General features: G+C 46.1%; 1 protein-coding gene and 1 long non-coding RNA gene across 2 annotated transcripts in view; both read left to right on the plus strand.

Moving 5' to 3' along the window:
- LOC107306408 overlaps positions 1-4,080 on the plus strand; it is a 29,991-nt gene extending 25,911 nt beyond the window's left edge. The window contains exon 3 of the long non-coding RNA XR_001552109.2: positions 3,327-4,080. This is a non-coding gene — a long non-coding RNA (uncharacterized LOC107306408). The remainder of the gene's footprint in view (positions 1-3,326) is intronic.
- Positions 4,081-9,211: 5,131 nt separating this feature from the next.
- Positions 9,212-11,035, plus strand: part of RASA3 (RAS p21 protein activator 3) — a 111,238-nt gene continuing 109,414 nt past the window's right edge. The window contains exon 1 of the mRNA XM_015849528.2: positions 9,212-9,475. Coding sequence (XP_015705014.1) covers positions 9,421-9,475 — 55 coding nt within the window. The 5' untranslated portion in view covers positions 9,212-9,420. The remainder of the gene's footprint in view (positions 9,476-11,035) is intronic.

Genomic DNA, 11,035 nt, shown 5'->3' on the forward strand with positions numbered 1-11,035 from the left:
CTGGGGAGCCTATTCCAGTACTTCCAGAGCTGCTCTGTGCTAGGAGGTAGAAGGAACAGCCCACTTGAGCACAGGGCTCTTTGTATTGGTGATCTTACACAAAGTGTTTTGTGTGTGTGCAGGGGAATGGCAACAACTCCATCATCTTGCTGTCCAAGGCAGCTATTGCTGCAGAATTGGGCCTAGCACTCTCTTGAACCTGCAAATACCAAGGTATAGAAAGCTGAAATGCATCTCTTCAAATATATATGCAATCTAACGCACAATAATCATAGAATCACAGAATGGCCTGGCTTGAAAAGGACCACAATGATCATCTGGTTTCAACCCCCCTGCTATGTGCAGGGTCACCAACCACCAGACCAGGCTGCCCAGAACCACATCCAGCCTGGCCTTGAATGCCTCCAGGGATGGGGCATCCACAACCTCTTTGGGCAGCCTGGCTCTGCTTGTGTTTATGGCCAGACACTGAAAAAGTTAAAGGAGTCTTCATTTACCTTTACCTTTAAAGGAGTCTTCTTCTATCTCTGCATCCTCAGTACAGTCCGTGTCTTTGGAGATAATGTTGTTCACTCTGAACAAAATCCCGTTTCGTCCTATTTGCTTTTGCTTTTAACACTGTATATACAGTAGGGAAAATATAAGAAGCTGAATATACATTTTCTGAAGCTTAAATGTTTTCTGCATGTTTGAAGAGTGCCATGAGATTTTTTGTTAGTAGCTTTCCTGGTTGTTTTACAGTCATGACAATCCCTCGCTTTACTTAATAAAGTATCTTAATGTGACCAACTCTGAGCACTCAAACTGAGCTGCATGACTGAAGCCACTTGTGGGTGTGCTTGAGTCCTTCACTGCCTTTCCCTGGATGAGCCTTTGGAGATGCTGAGAGAAGCCAAAATGTTCTTCTGCCAGTTCAGTATGTTACATGATAGGATCCAAAGCTGTGACTTTGACCCTGCAAAGGCACACACTTATCATATAACTCAAAAGCAAACCACCCAGCCGAGGGGTTGAGGACTCTGTCTATAGTTAGGGGGATAAAAAAAGCAACTGGAAAAAGCTGCTGGGGTGGGAGGGCACGCTCTGTCCCTGTGTGCAGTATACCTGGACACTTCTATCTAAGGGCTGAGTGCTGTCGTGCTGAAGGAGGGATCGGGAGGACGGGGGCACCTGCTGCTGTACTAAAGCAGACCTGCCAGATGCTTCCGTCATGCTTGGCCCTTTATGGAAGCTTTGAGTAGGAATTCATTTCTGGTTGGGAAGAAAAAAACTGTGTAACCCACTTACTGTCTGAGAAATTGAGTGGAGGGAAGGAGGGTGGGAAGAGAGGAAGAAGAATGGAAAAACACTGCTGTAATTAAAAGAAGTTTATATATATATATTTAAAACATTGGTGAACGCATACATGATTTTAACTCTTTGGACAATATTCAACATCTACATCAGAAATGCCAGATAGCGTGCTGCTTACAACTAGAGACTGAGTTTTTACAAAGTCTGATAGTGATAGGACAAGGGGAGATGGTCTTAAACCAAAAGAAGGAAGATCTAGATTGTTTTTTTTCATTGAGAGGGCAGTGATGCGCTGGCACAGCTGCCCAGAGAAGCTGTGGTGCCCCATCCCTGGAGGCGCTCAAGGCCAGGTTGGATGGGGCCCTGGGCAGCCTGAGCTGGTCGGGGTCAGCCCTGCCCATGGCACAGGGTTGGAACTGGATGGGCTTTCAACTCTTCCAATGCAAATAATTCCATGATTCTGGCTAAAAACCAATGTCAACAGAAACACTGCCTGGTATGTGTGCGGGTGGGTGCATGCTGTCATGCATGGGCTGCGGTTAGTGCTCACTGTGTGAGTGTTGCTGCTCTAGAGCAGCCTGCTCAGACGTGTGTTGCTCTGCCCAGTGGTGTGTGCAGTAGAGCAGATGCCAGCATTAATCCTTACTAATGTGCATTGCGCTGCATTTCAGATTTTGCTGTAAACTGCTAGGTAGTGCTGCCTGGGCTTATATTACTTCTTCCTGCTCTAAACATCTTAATGCTTTAGTTAGTGGACAAAGTTAAAAATTAATAATCATTTTATTAGAAGCTTGGATGTGAGTAATATCGGAGAATGTTTTTCTTGTCTTTCATTCTCCACTTGATCCCACAGACCCAGATAACCTTCAAAAATCACTTGCACAACCAGAACTGCTGGTCTCACCTTCATCTCATCCATGGCAAGGCACAGGGGAAAGCAGGTCCTGCAATGCTGCTTTAAATTCACCCTCTGGCTTACTTGGATTCTTTGCTCTGGTTTGCTGGCACCGAGGCAGCAAGTTGCAAGGCTCTGACATTCTAAGAAATACCGCATCCAGATCCAAATCTTTCTCTTTTGTTTTTATTTTTGAGTGAGAGCAGATGTCTTGTACAGGCAGGTTCTGTTCCTCTGAAGGGTTTGGAGAGACAGCCACAATGGCAAGATGGCCCATCTCTTCAAGTGAAGCTCAAAGCCAATGTGGTTAATGGAACAAATCCCCTGTGATCCCGTATGGCAGCGCTATGCCAGTTTGGCAGCAGTTGGATGTTTTAATTTCAGTTTATATATCTTGTTCTTTGGTCAAGCAGGGGCAAATAGGGCAAATAACATTGTTCTCTGCAGATTCAGTTCCTATTTGTTGAAACAGTGTCACAATGTGGTTTCTGTGTGGATGCCCCTCGTGTGCAAATTGAACTTTCCCCCAGAGTGCAAGAGGAATCTACTCTAGACTATAAGGAATATACTCTGTCTATAAGGATGTTTTGCTCTTTGACATCTGTGTTTGCTTGATGAGTGACCAGAGCTTGCATCTGTGGAACGAAGTTGAGATATCACAGCTATTTCCAGCAGGTGGCAGATGACAATCGTGCTAGTAACCGAATCTGGGTACAAATGATGTGTTTCCCAGACTGTTTACTCAGATATTTACTTCAATATACACATTATATAGTAGCTATAAATGTGTTTCCGACATCAATAAAATAAGATTGCATAATTGGAGCAGATTAGTAGTTACCCATGATAATATGTAATTAAATGCTTAGGAATCAAGTGTTGTATGATTTATTTTATTTTATTTTAAATTCAGCTTTGATTTTATTTTCTATCTCACAGATCAGAGAAATTGCTTCTATTCCAAAACCTTCCAAATAACCATCTGGCTAATTGTGTTTCATGGTATAAGATTATCTTTGCTTATGCACTGTGATGGGAGAGAGCTCCTCCATGCAGTCATGCCTGGATAATTAGCCACTGCTTGGAAAAATCAGTCTTAAAAGCATGGTGCCAAATTGCGTTGCATTGTCTTTCTTAGGTAGCACCTTGCCAACAGAGCTCCCTGCGCAAGTGGTCCTACTGACAGAATGAGGTATGTTTCCATTTAGCAGTCCTTAATGAGGACCGGATTTTGCTCCTTTTGCCCTTGTTGGATGTTACTCATGCCCATGACTAATCCCAGAGAGCTGAATGGAAGCTATTCACCAAGGAGAGCGAGCCTGGCGTTCACATGCTGACCCGCCAGCGTTGACTTCAATGGGAAATGGGATTTTTGACCAAACAGAAGACAACAGGATCTGACCCACAGTAAATGTGTGACTATATGGAAAAGTCTATTAAAAGCTTAGAGCGTCGTGTGGGATAGCTGTGTTACTTACTCACAGTGCTGGTTGTGCAGAAATCATGCAGAGCTTCTCCAAATTGATGTAAACTTTATAGTATCTGTCATATATCTTTCTTATGCCACAAAACTGAAACACAGCTGGGAGACCGAGAAGTGTTTGTTTTATGGGTGTTTTCAGGTAGGTGCTGGTAGTGTAATCCCTGTGGCTTCCCCCTGGGCACTCTACTGCTGGTCCACAAAAAGCTGACGTGGGAGAGGTGAGAATGGATGCAAACCTACTAAACTGTAGTAAAATTCACCACATTCCGTTCTTGTATGTAACCACTGTGGGCTTCCTTTCCCTGTAAGATTTTAATGCAATTTCATGACATTATAATCTTTTATGGGAGAATAAAGGGATTTGTTCCTTATTAGGAAATAAAAAGTTATAGGCTCAAATAAAGCAGATAAAAGTCAGGACACGGTGCTGCTACAAGTTGAAGTTGAAGGTATCTCTTGTTGGTATATTTCATCAGGACACTGAATGCTGCACAGCGAGCTGGCTGTAGTGAGTTGGGTTTTAACACAGAATCACAGAATTATCAAGGTTGGAAAAGACCTAGAAGATCATCCAGTCCAACCATAACCAATACTTCCCAGTTAAATCATATCCCCCAACACAACATCCAGATGTTTCTTGAACACTCCCATGGTCGGTGACTCCACCACCTCCCTGGGCAGTGCATTCCAATGCCTGACTACCCTTTCCGAGAAGTAATACTTCCTAATGTCCAGCCTGAATTTCCCCTGCCGAAGTTTCAGTTTGTAGAAGGACATCAGGCTGACGGAGTTTTAGAAGTGATGAACAAGAACTGAAAGAGCAAATTGTTCTTTTAAAAAGAATTTTAAAACATACAACACAAAAAGGAATTGTCCTGTCTCAGCTATTGTAAAAACCAGTTCTCACTGGCCCCTTTTTCCTGTAATTAAAGCCATTTTCTTTCCCTCTCCTGGCCTCTTCCTGGCCCAGCATTACAGCAACAACAAGCAAAAAGGCGAGTTTTTTTAGCAAAGACAAGTGGTAGGAACAATAGGTAGACATGCTTCTCTTCCAGCATCCAGGGACCACAGTGTAGACCTTTGCTTTCTTTAAATGTAGTAAACACAGTGTGAACCCCAGTTTTTCTGCTTCTAATTCATAGATCTACTATCTATACTTTTATATGCACCATATGTGTATATATATGGCACGTACATGGAGCTCAGTCACTGCCATCTCAGTAGCGCCTGCTCTTTTCTGTGTTTCCCCTTCAATTAAACTTTGTCCCTTCAGTACTTGTGTGAAATCCGTATTTTCTTGTTGTCACTTGCTCACTCCCTTGGCCACATTTTGCTGACAAAAACTTTTCATCGTTCTCTTCCTTCCCCTCTTTCATTTCATATAATGGCCAAAGTGTTTCTCTTTGCCAGACTGAACTTACAGGCTGTTTCTTTAGTCTTTCTTCATTCCTCTGTAGTTATGTCAGATGCAGGCTCCTAATTTGCAGAGACACAGGTAATCCCAGGCTAATTCTTCATTTCCTCCTTTTGTAGGCTCATTATATTTCTGCCATACTTCAGTATGTATGAGGTCTGGGGGAAGGGCTGGAGCACTTTCCTGACCAGCTGGTTCTAAGACTTCTGGAGCAGATTTGATTTGATTTTTTAACTTTCATTCTGAAGCCAGGCACCTGTAGGCTAAACTGGATATTCCCATATATTCCATATATTCACACATATATATATATATATATATATTATCTAAAGGCCACTGTTTTAGTAGTATCTTATTAAGAGATCTTGACTAAAAGTGTAAAAAATCTTTTGGTATTCTTTCTTTTTCCCTTTTCTGGTGTCATTCCAGAGAGGCAGGTCTTCACTGTAACAGTATGGGAACTAAAGCCATTCTTTCCAAAAAACAACCAAAACCAACAAGTCAGCAGGATGTTCAATGTCATTGATGCACTCAGTACAGTGTTAAGAATTGTTAGAAAAGGGAAGCAGTCCAAAGAAAAGAAAAGTCATCACGTCATTGCATCCATCGGTGGTGTCCTCATAGTTGAATACTTGCTTGATCCTCGTTCTCTGCACCTTCGGGAACGACAACTGTGGTGAAAGAAACAGAAGATGATCAGAGGCTCCTGTACAAGAAAAATAACTAGGCTTTCAGGTCAGGGAAGAAGTGCTGGGGATGGAAAGGAAGTGTAAAAACAGCTTACAAGTTCATGACTGCCACAGGCAATTATAAATGACTTGGTTATTGGCCAACACTTTAACACACAGAGAAGAAACTTTTAATGCAATTCATAGCTAAAGCTTGTCTTGGGAAGGGAAAAATCTATGAATGGATTAATAAAGTGATCTTATACACTCACTGGAAAAGCTCTCTCAAGAGCCACTAAGATAAATATATGGCAACAAGGTTTAGATGAAGAAATGGCTTATCTATAGGTTACTGCAAGATAGGTGATTTGTTTTTCAGATTCAAGCAATTTGTAGTGATTTTTTTCAGATTAAAATGATTTCTACAGCATAACACAGATGTACAGCATAAAATGTTTCACAAAAGCAAGGGAGCTGCCACTTCATTTATGGGAAATCACTTATGGGAAAATGAATTGCACATATATTTCCCTCAGATTGTTTAGCAACTCAGGGGCATAACTGAGAGTAGATTCATGATGTCTCCATTAGCCTCTCTATTAATTATGCACTTTATTTTCTATTTCCTGAGCACTTTATCTTTTCCCTAAAAAGGACAGTGTCCCTGGTGTGGTTTGCTTGTTTGTTTGTTTTAATCTTCCATTCTTTACACCCCCCCCCCCCCCCTTTCCTTTTCTTTCCCCCATTTCATCTTGTTTTGAATGAAAGTTTGCTCAATCACATTACACGCAGATCTGCTATCAGCCTTTTGCTTTCTGGGGCTGCTGATAAGAAGAACCTAGGAAAATGTTAAGAAGCAGTAATACCACATAGATATAGGTAGCAACTCTGGTACCCAGAGGACAGCGGGCTCATATTTTGTTAGTTTCTTGCATAATGCAGAAGGAGATTAGAAAGCTTCTTATATTCTCCTTCCTCCCAAGAGAAAGCTATCATGGAGATCAAGAGAGGAAATGATTTTCTTGCCTGGCACAAATGAGTCACAGAAAATGACCTTCTTTGTAGTCTAATTTAGACCCAAGAATCCTCTGAAGAGCTGGTAATACAAACCCATATGGCCTGGATGAACAGAAGTTGGAAGAGATATTGTCATTAACAGACTCATTCATGTCTTAAAAGGCAGCATTTCACTTCGCCTGGATTTCTTGATCAGAATGCCAGCAGCTGCAAACCTCATGTTGCACGCACATGTTATCTGCAATACACAGATATATGTGATACGTTGGTGTCGAGGTTTCATTTCAACAATGGAGATATTGAAAAAGCAATGCACATTCCCCGGCTGCTTCTTATAATGCGTTTAACATCTTTAAAAATACATATTCATGCAGCTTTGAAGCATTGATTTCATTTACATTGTTGAACTACACAGTGTGTAGATTTGGAGACAGATGCTTGTTACTGAGGAAGCAAAGAGCTTTTAGCTTATATCAATAGAGACAACACAAAATAAACTAACACGCTGATACACAGAAGCACTCTCAGATTGCTCCAGCAGAAGAGGGCTGGTAGGAAACCTGAAGAGTATCTGAGTAACCTCCTCAGACATATGAGGAGTTGCACCAAGGTAAGTTTAGGTTGGATGTTAGGAAAGACTTCCTTACAGAAAGGGTAGTTAGGTACTGGAATAGGCTCCCCAGGGAGGTGGTTGAATCGCCATCCCTGATATGTTTAAGAGCTGTTTGGATGTGGTGCTCAGGGATATGATTTAGCAGAGGGTTGTTAGAGTTAGGGTACTATGGTTAGGCTGTGGTTGGACTTGATGATCTTTGAGGTCTTTTCCAACCTGGGTAATTCTATGATCCTATGATTCTAAGTGCCGTGGCTATCTGAGAAGAGCACAGCTGCAAATTGGGAAGGATTTTCTGTTGAGTGTCTGCTGAGAGTAACTCTTACAGCAGCCAATGCTGGGAACGGAATTGATTTTTTTAATGACTATTTTGGGGTCAACTTTCAGCAGATGAGAAAAGCTTTGACTGGGAAATGAGGTCAATTGAAGTCTTTATGTCCCAAAGGCAAACACAGAAATCAAAGAGAAGTAAAATATTATGAAATATCTGTAGTATTTGCAACAAGGAAACAGGTTTATCTCTGGTCTTGCTAGGGAAGATTTATCAGTTCCCATTATCAGCATGTAGAAGTTTTGTTATTGGATCACCACAAAAATACCTTCTTATTTATTCATTCATTCATTCATTTATTCATTTATGTAAGTTCAATTTGTGAGCTTGAGTGAGGTCAGCTTATAGGGATCCTGATAAGAGAGAGTGCATCCATTTGCTTATAGCTGAAAGTCCTTATTTCTGCCTGTGTATAGCATAGTGCACAACACTTGTTTGCCATTCTTCTTCAGTGAGGTGACTCAGTGGGCCTGTATTTATTTTGTGCAAATATGTTCAAGGTGTGCACATGTGTGGTGAAGGAGCAAAATCAACAAGCACTATATATCTCTTTTTCTCTGTGAGCACATCCAGAGCGTTACAGCGTGCATCCTAAAAACCTGTTCGACACATCCAGCATCTGAGAAGCCCAATTGGGCCGGCTGGTCTGGGTCAGCATCCTTCTTAAGCATCCTTGCCCAAGGAGGCTGTGGATGCCCCATCCCTGGAGGCATTCAAGGCCAGGCTGGATGTGGCTCTGGGCAGCCTGGTCTGGTGGTTGGCAACCCTGCCCGTAGCAGGGGGTTGAAACTAGATGGTCATTGTGGTCCTTTTCAATCCTAGGCCATTCTATGATTATTTTATTAAACTAGGAGCTCTGATTGGCATCTTGTGGCTTCTATTCAGACCGTTGCTTACGCTGGTTCTTGTCCAGCTGGAAAGTGAGGCAAAAAAATGGAGTTAGGGGAACTGTGAGAGATTAAATTGGGGCTGTGGTGGTAAAATGGCAGAAGTTATTAGGAGGGGGAGAACTGGGGGTGTCACAGAGGACAGAGACCCAGCTGGTGCTTCCAGTGAGCCTTAAGCATGAGGGGGAACAGGCTGTAAGTTACAGTGTGGGTAATCTGGGATATGTAATGGAGGGCACATTGCTGCGAGGAGGGACATACGGAAGGGACGTTGGCAAGTGGAGGCCTGTGCTTTACCAAACCCCTTCAGAATCTCGCGCACCATCTGCGCTCCTCTGTGGAACTTTGTGCCGAAGTCTGGCAGCGGCCGCTCCGTGCCGATCTCTCTGCCCCCCAAGGCCCGGCAGGACGGAGATGCGGGGAGAGGGCGGGGGAAAGGCGGCTGAAGCGCGGCCCCGCTGCAGGGCGCCCAAGGCACAGCGCCGTGCTCCAGCTGTTGCAAAGCACCGCAGCTCCCCCCAGCCCTCCTCCTCCTTCTCCTTCTCCTTCCCCTGCAGGCAGCGGCCGCCGCCGGGTGCCCTGTGACCAATGAGGGGGCGGTGGAGGGGCGGGCGCTGCCAGCGAGAGGGACGGGAGGCGGGCGCTGTGCAGCGCTGTGCTCCGCTCCGGTTCCGCTCGGTGCTGGCTGGCGGCTCCGCTGCCTGCTCCACCGCAGCGAGCAGCGAGCTGCCCCGGCACGGTACGATACGGTAACGGCACGGTAACGGCACAACCAGCGTCCGTGGCGGAGGAGCCCGAGCGCTGCCCAACGGCGGCACCATGGCGGTGGAAGAAGAGGGGCTGCGGGTCTTCCAGAGCGTCAGGATTAAAATCGGTGAGGGCCGGGGGGCGGCTTCCGCGCTCCCTTCGCTCGGAAGTTTGAAAGCGGGCGGCGGGGCTCGGCCGGGCTCGGCTGCGGGACCGGAGCCGGCTGCCGTGCTGGGGGAGCGGGCGGATGATGTCGGCTCGAGGCTCCTGGGAGAGCTCTGCCCCTCAGGGAAATCCCGCGGCCGTGCCGACCCTGAGCGATGGTGCGAGTGCGGGGCTGCGAGCTCCTCGGGCTGCAGAGGGGCTGGGAGAGATGCCGGCAGCGGCGAGGAGCTCTGGGGCGCTCCGATCGCCGCTTGAAGTTGTCCCGCTGCCGACTGCGGTTAGCGGAGTTCCCGCAGAACGGTGTGCTCGCTGAACGGCAGCGAGGGCTTTGGCTGCCTCGGATCGTGGCAGCGGGGTATGAGCCTCGCCGGCACAAGCTCCGGGTGCGGGAGATGTGCTGGTACCCGGCAGGGGGAGCCGCTGGGTCCGCGCCGAGGGGACCGTTCTGCCCGGCGGATTGCGGCGCTCGTGGGGCTGGTGTGGAAAAGTGAAACGCTTCTCTGATGCTGACCGCCTCTAGGGACGGCTGACAGGAGAACGGAGGTGGCGGGAGTGGTTTGTGGTGTGTCCAGGGGGTAATTCTAGCGGGCAGGCTTTGTAAAGCGATTGGCATCTTGGAGCCTTCACCTGTAGTTCCTTGTGGGCTTGTAGCTCGCTGCAGAAGGCATCAGTGAGTGGGTGAGGAAGGAGGTGTCCTGGGATGCTACTTTGGCCCGCTATCCCCATCAGCAAATCGGTTTGACTTATAGCAGCTCCCATTGTCCAATATCCCTCAGATTGCTTTCTTATGTAGTGACAGGAGGCTTTGATAGGTCTTGCGTTGTCTAAAGGGTAAATCATTGAGAAGCGAAGGGTACGTTATTTCACGACTTTGCTTTCATTTATCACACTTAGAAGTGGTCAGGCCTACAGTCGGTTCTGCCCTTTGGAAGGCTGTTTCATGGCCAAGTTCTGACTGATCTGACCAACTTCCAGATGTTCTTATCTCGATTCACCATTGCCCAGCCTGTAGCCTGTTTGCTGCAATCAGGACAGGGGCACCGTTACACCAGTGAGCTTGGTGTGAATCTGCTGAAACACAGGGCTGATGCTTGGGTGAATCAGTGACAGTGCACCGCTAGGTCAGCATGGCTGTGTTCCTTTCTTAACAGAGAGGGTGAAGGCCTTGAGCTGTGCACAGGTTGGTAGCCTGAAAATGTTCGTGTGTCCAAACGTAATGTATTGCTATGGCTGGATCTTGTGTCATATCCCTTGGTTAGCAGAAGTTCTTCACTAGGAGAGTGGTTAGGCCCTGGAACAGGCTGCCCCGTCCTTGGAGGTGTTCAAGACTAGGTTGGACGGGGCCCTGGGCAACCTGATCTAGTAAATGTGTATGTTTGGTGGCCCTGCTAGGCAGGGGGGTTGGAACTACATGATCCTTGAGGTTCTTCACTTAGGAGAGTGGTAGGCCCTGGAACAGGCTGCCCAGGAGGTTGTGGATGGCCCCGTCCTTGGAGGTGTTCAGACCAGGTTGGACGGGGCC

The sequence above is a fragment of the Coturnix japonica genome, chromosome 1 (assembly GCF_001577835.2).
Source record: "Coturnix japonica isolate 7356 chromosome 1, Coturnix japonica 2.1, whole genome shotgun sequence".
NCBI classification, from domain to species: Eukaryota; Metazoa; Chordata; class Aves; order Galliformes; family Phasianidae; genus Coturnix; species Coturnix japonica.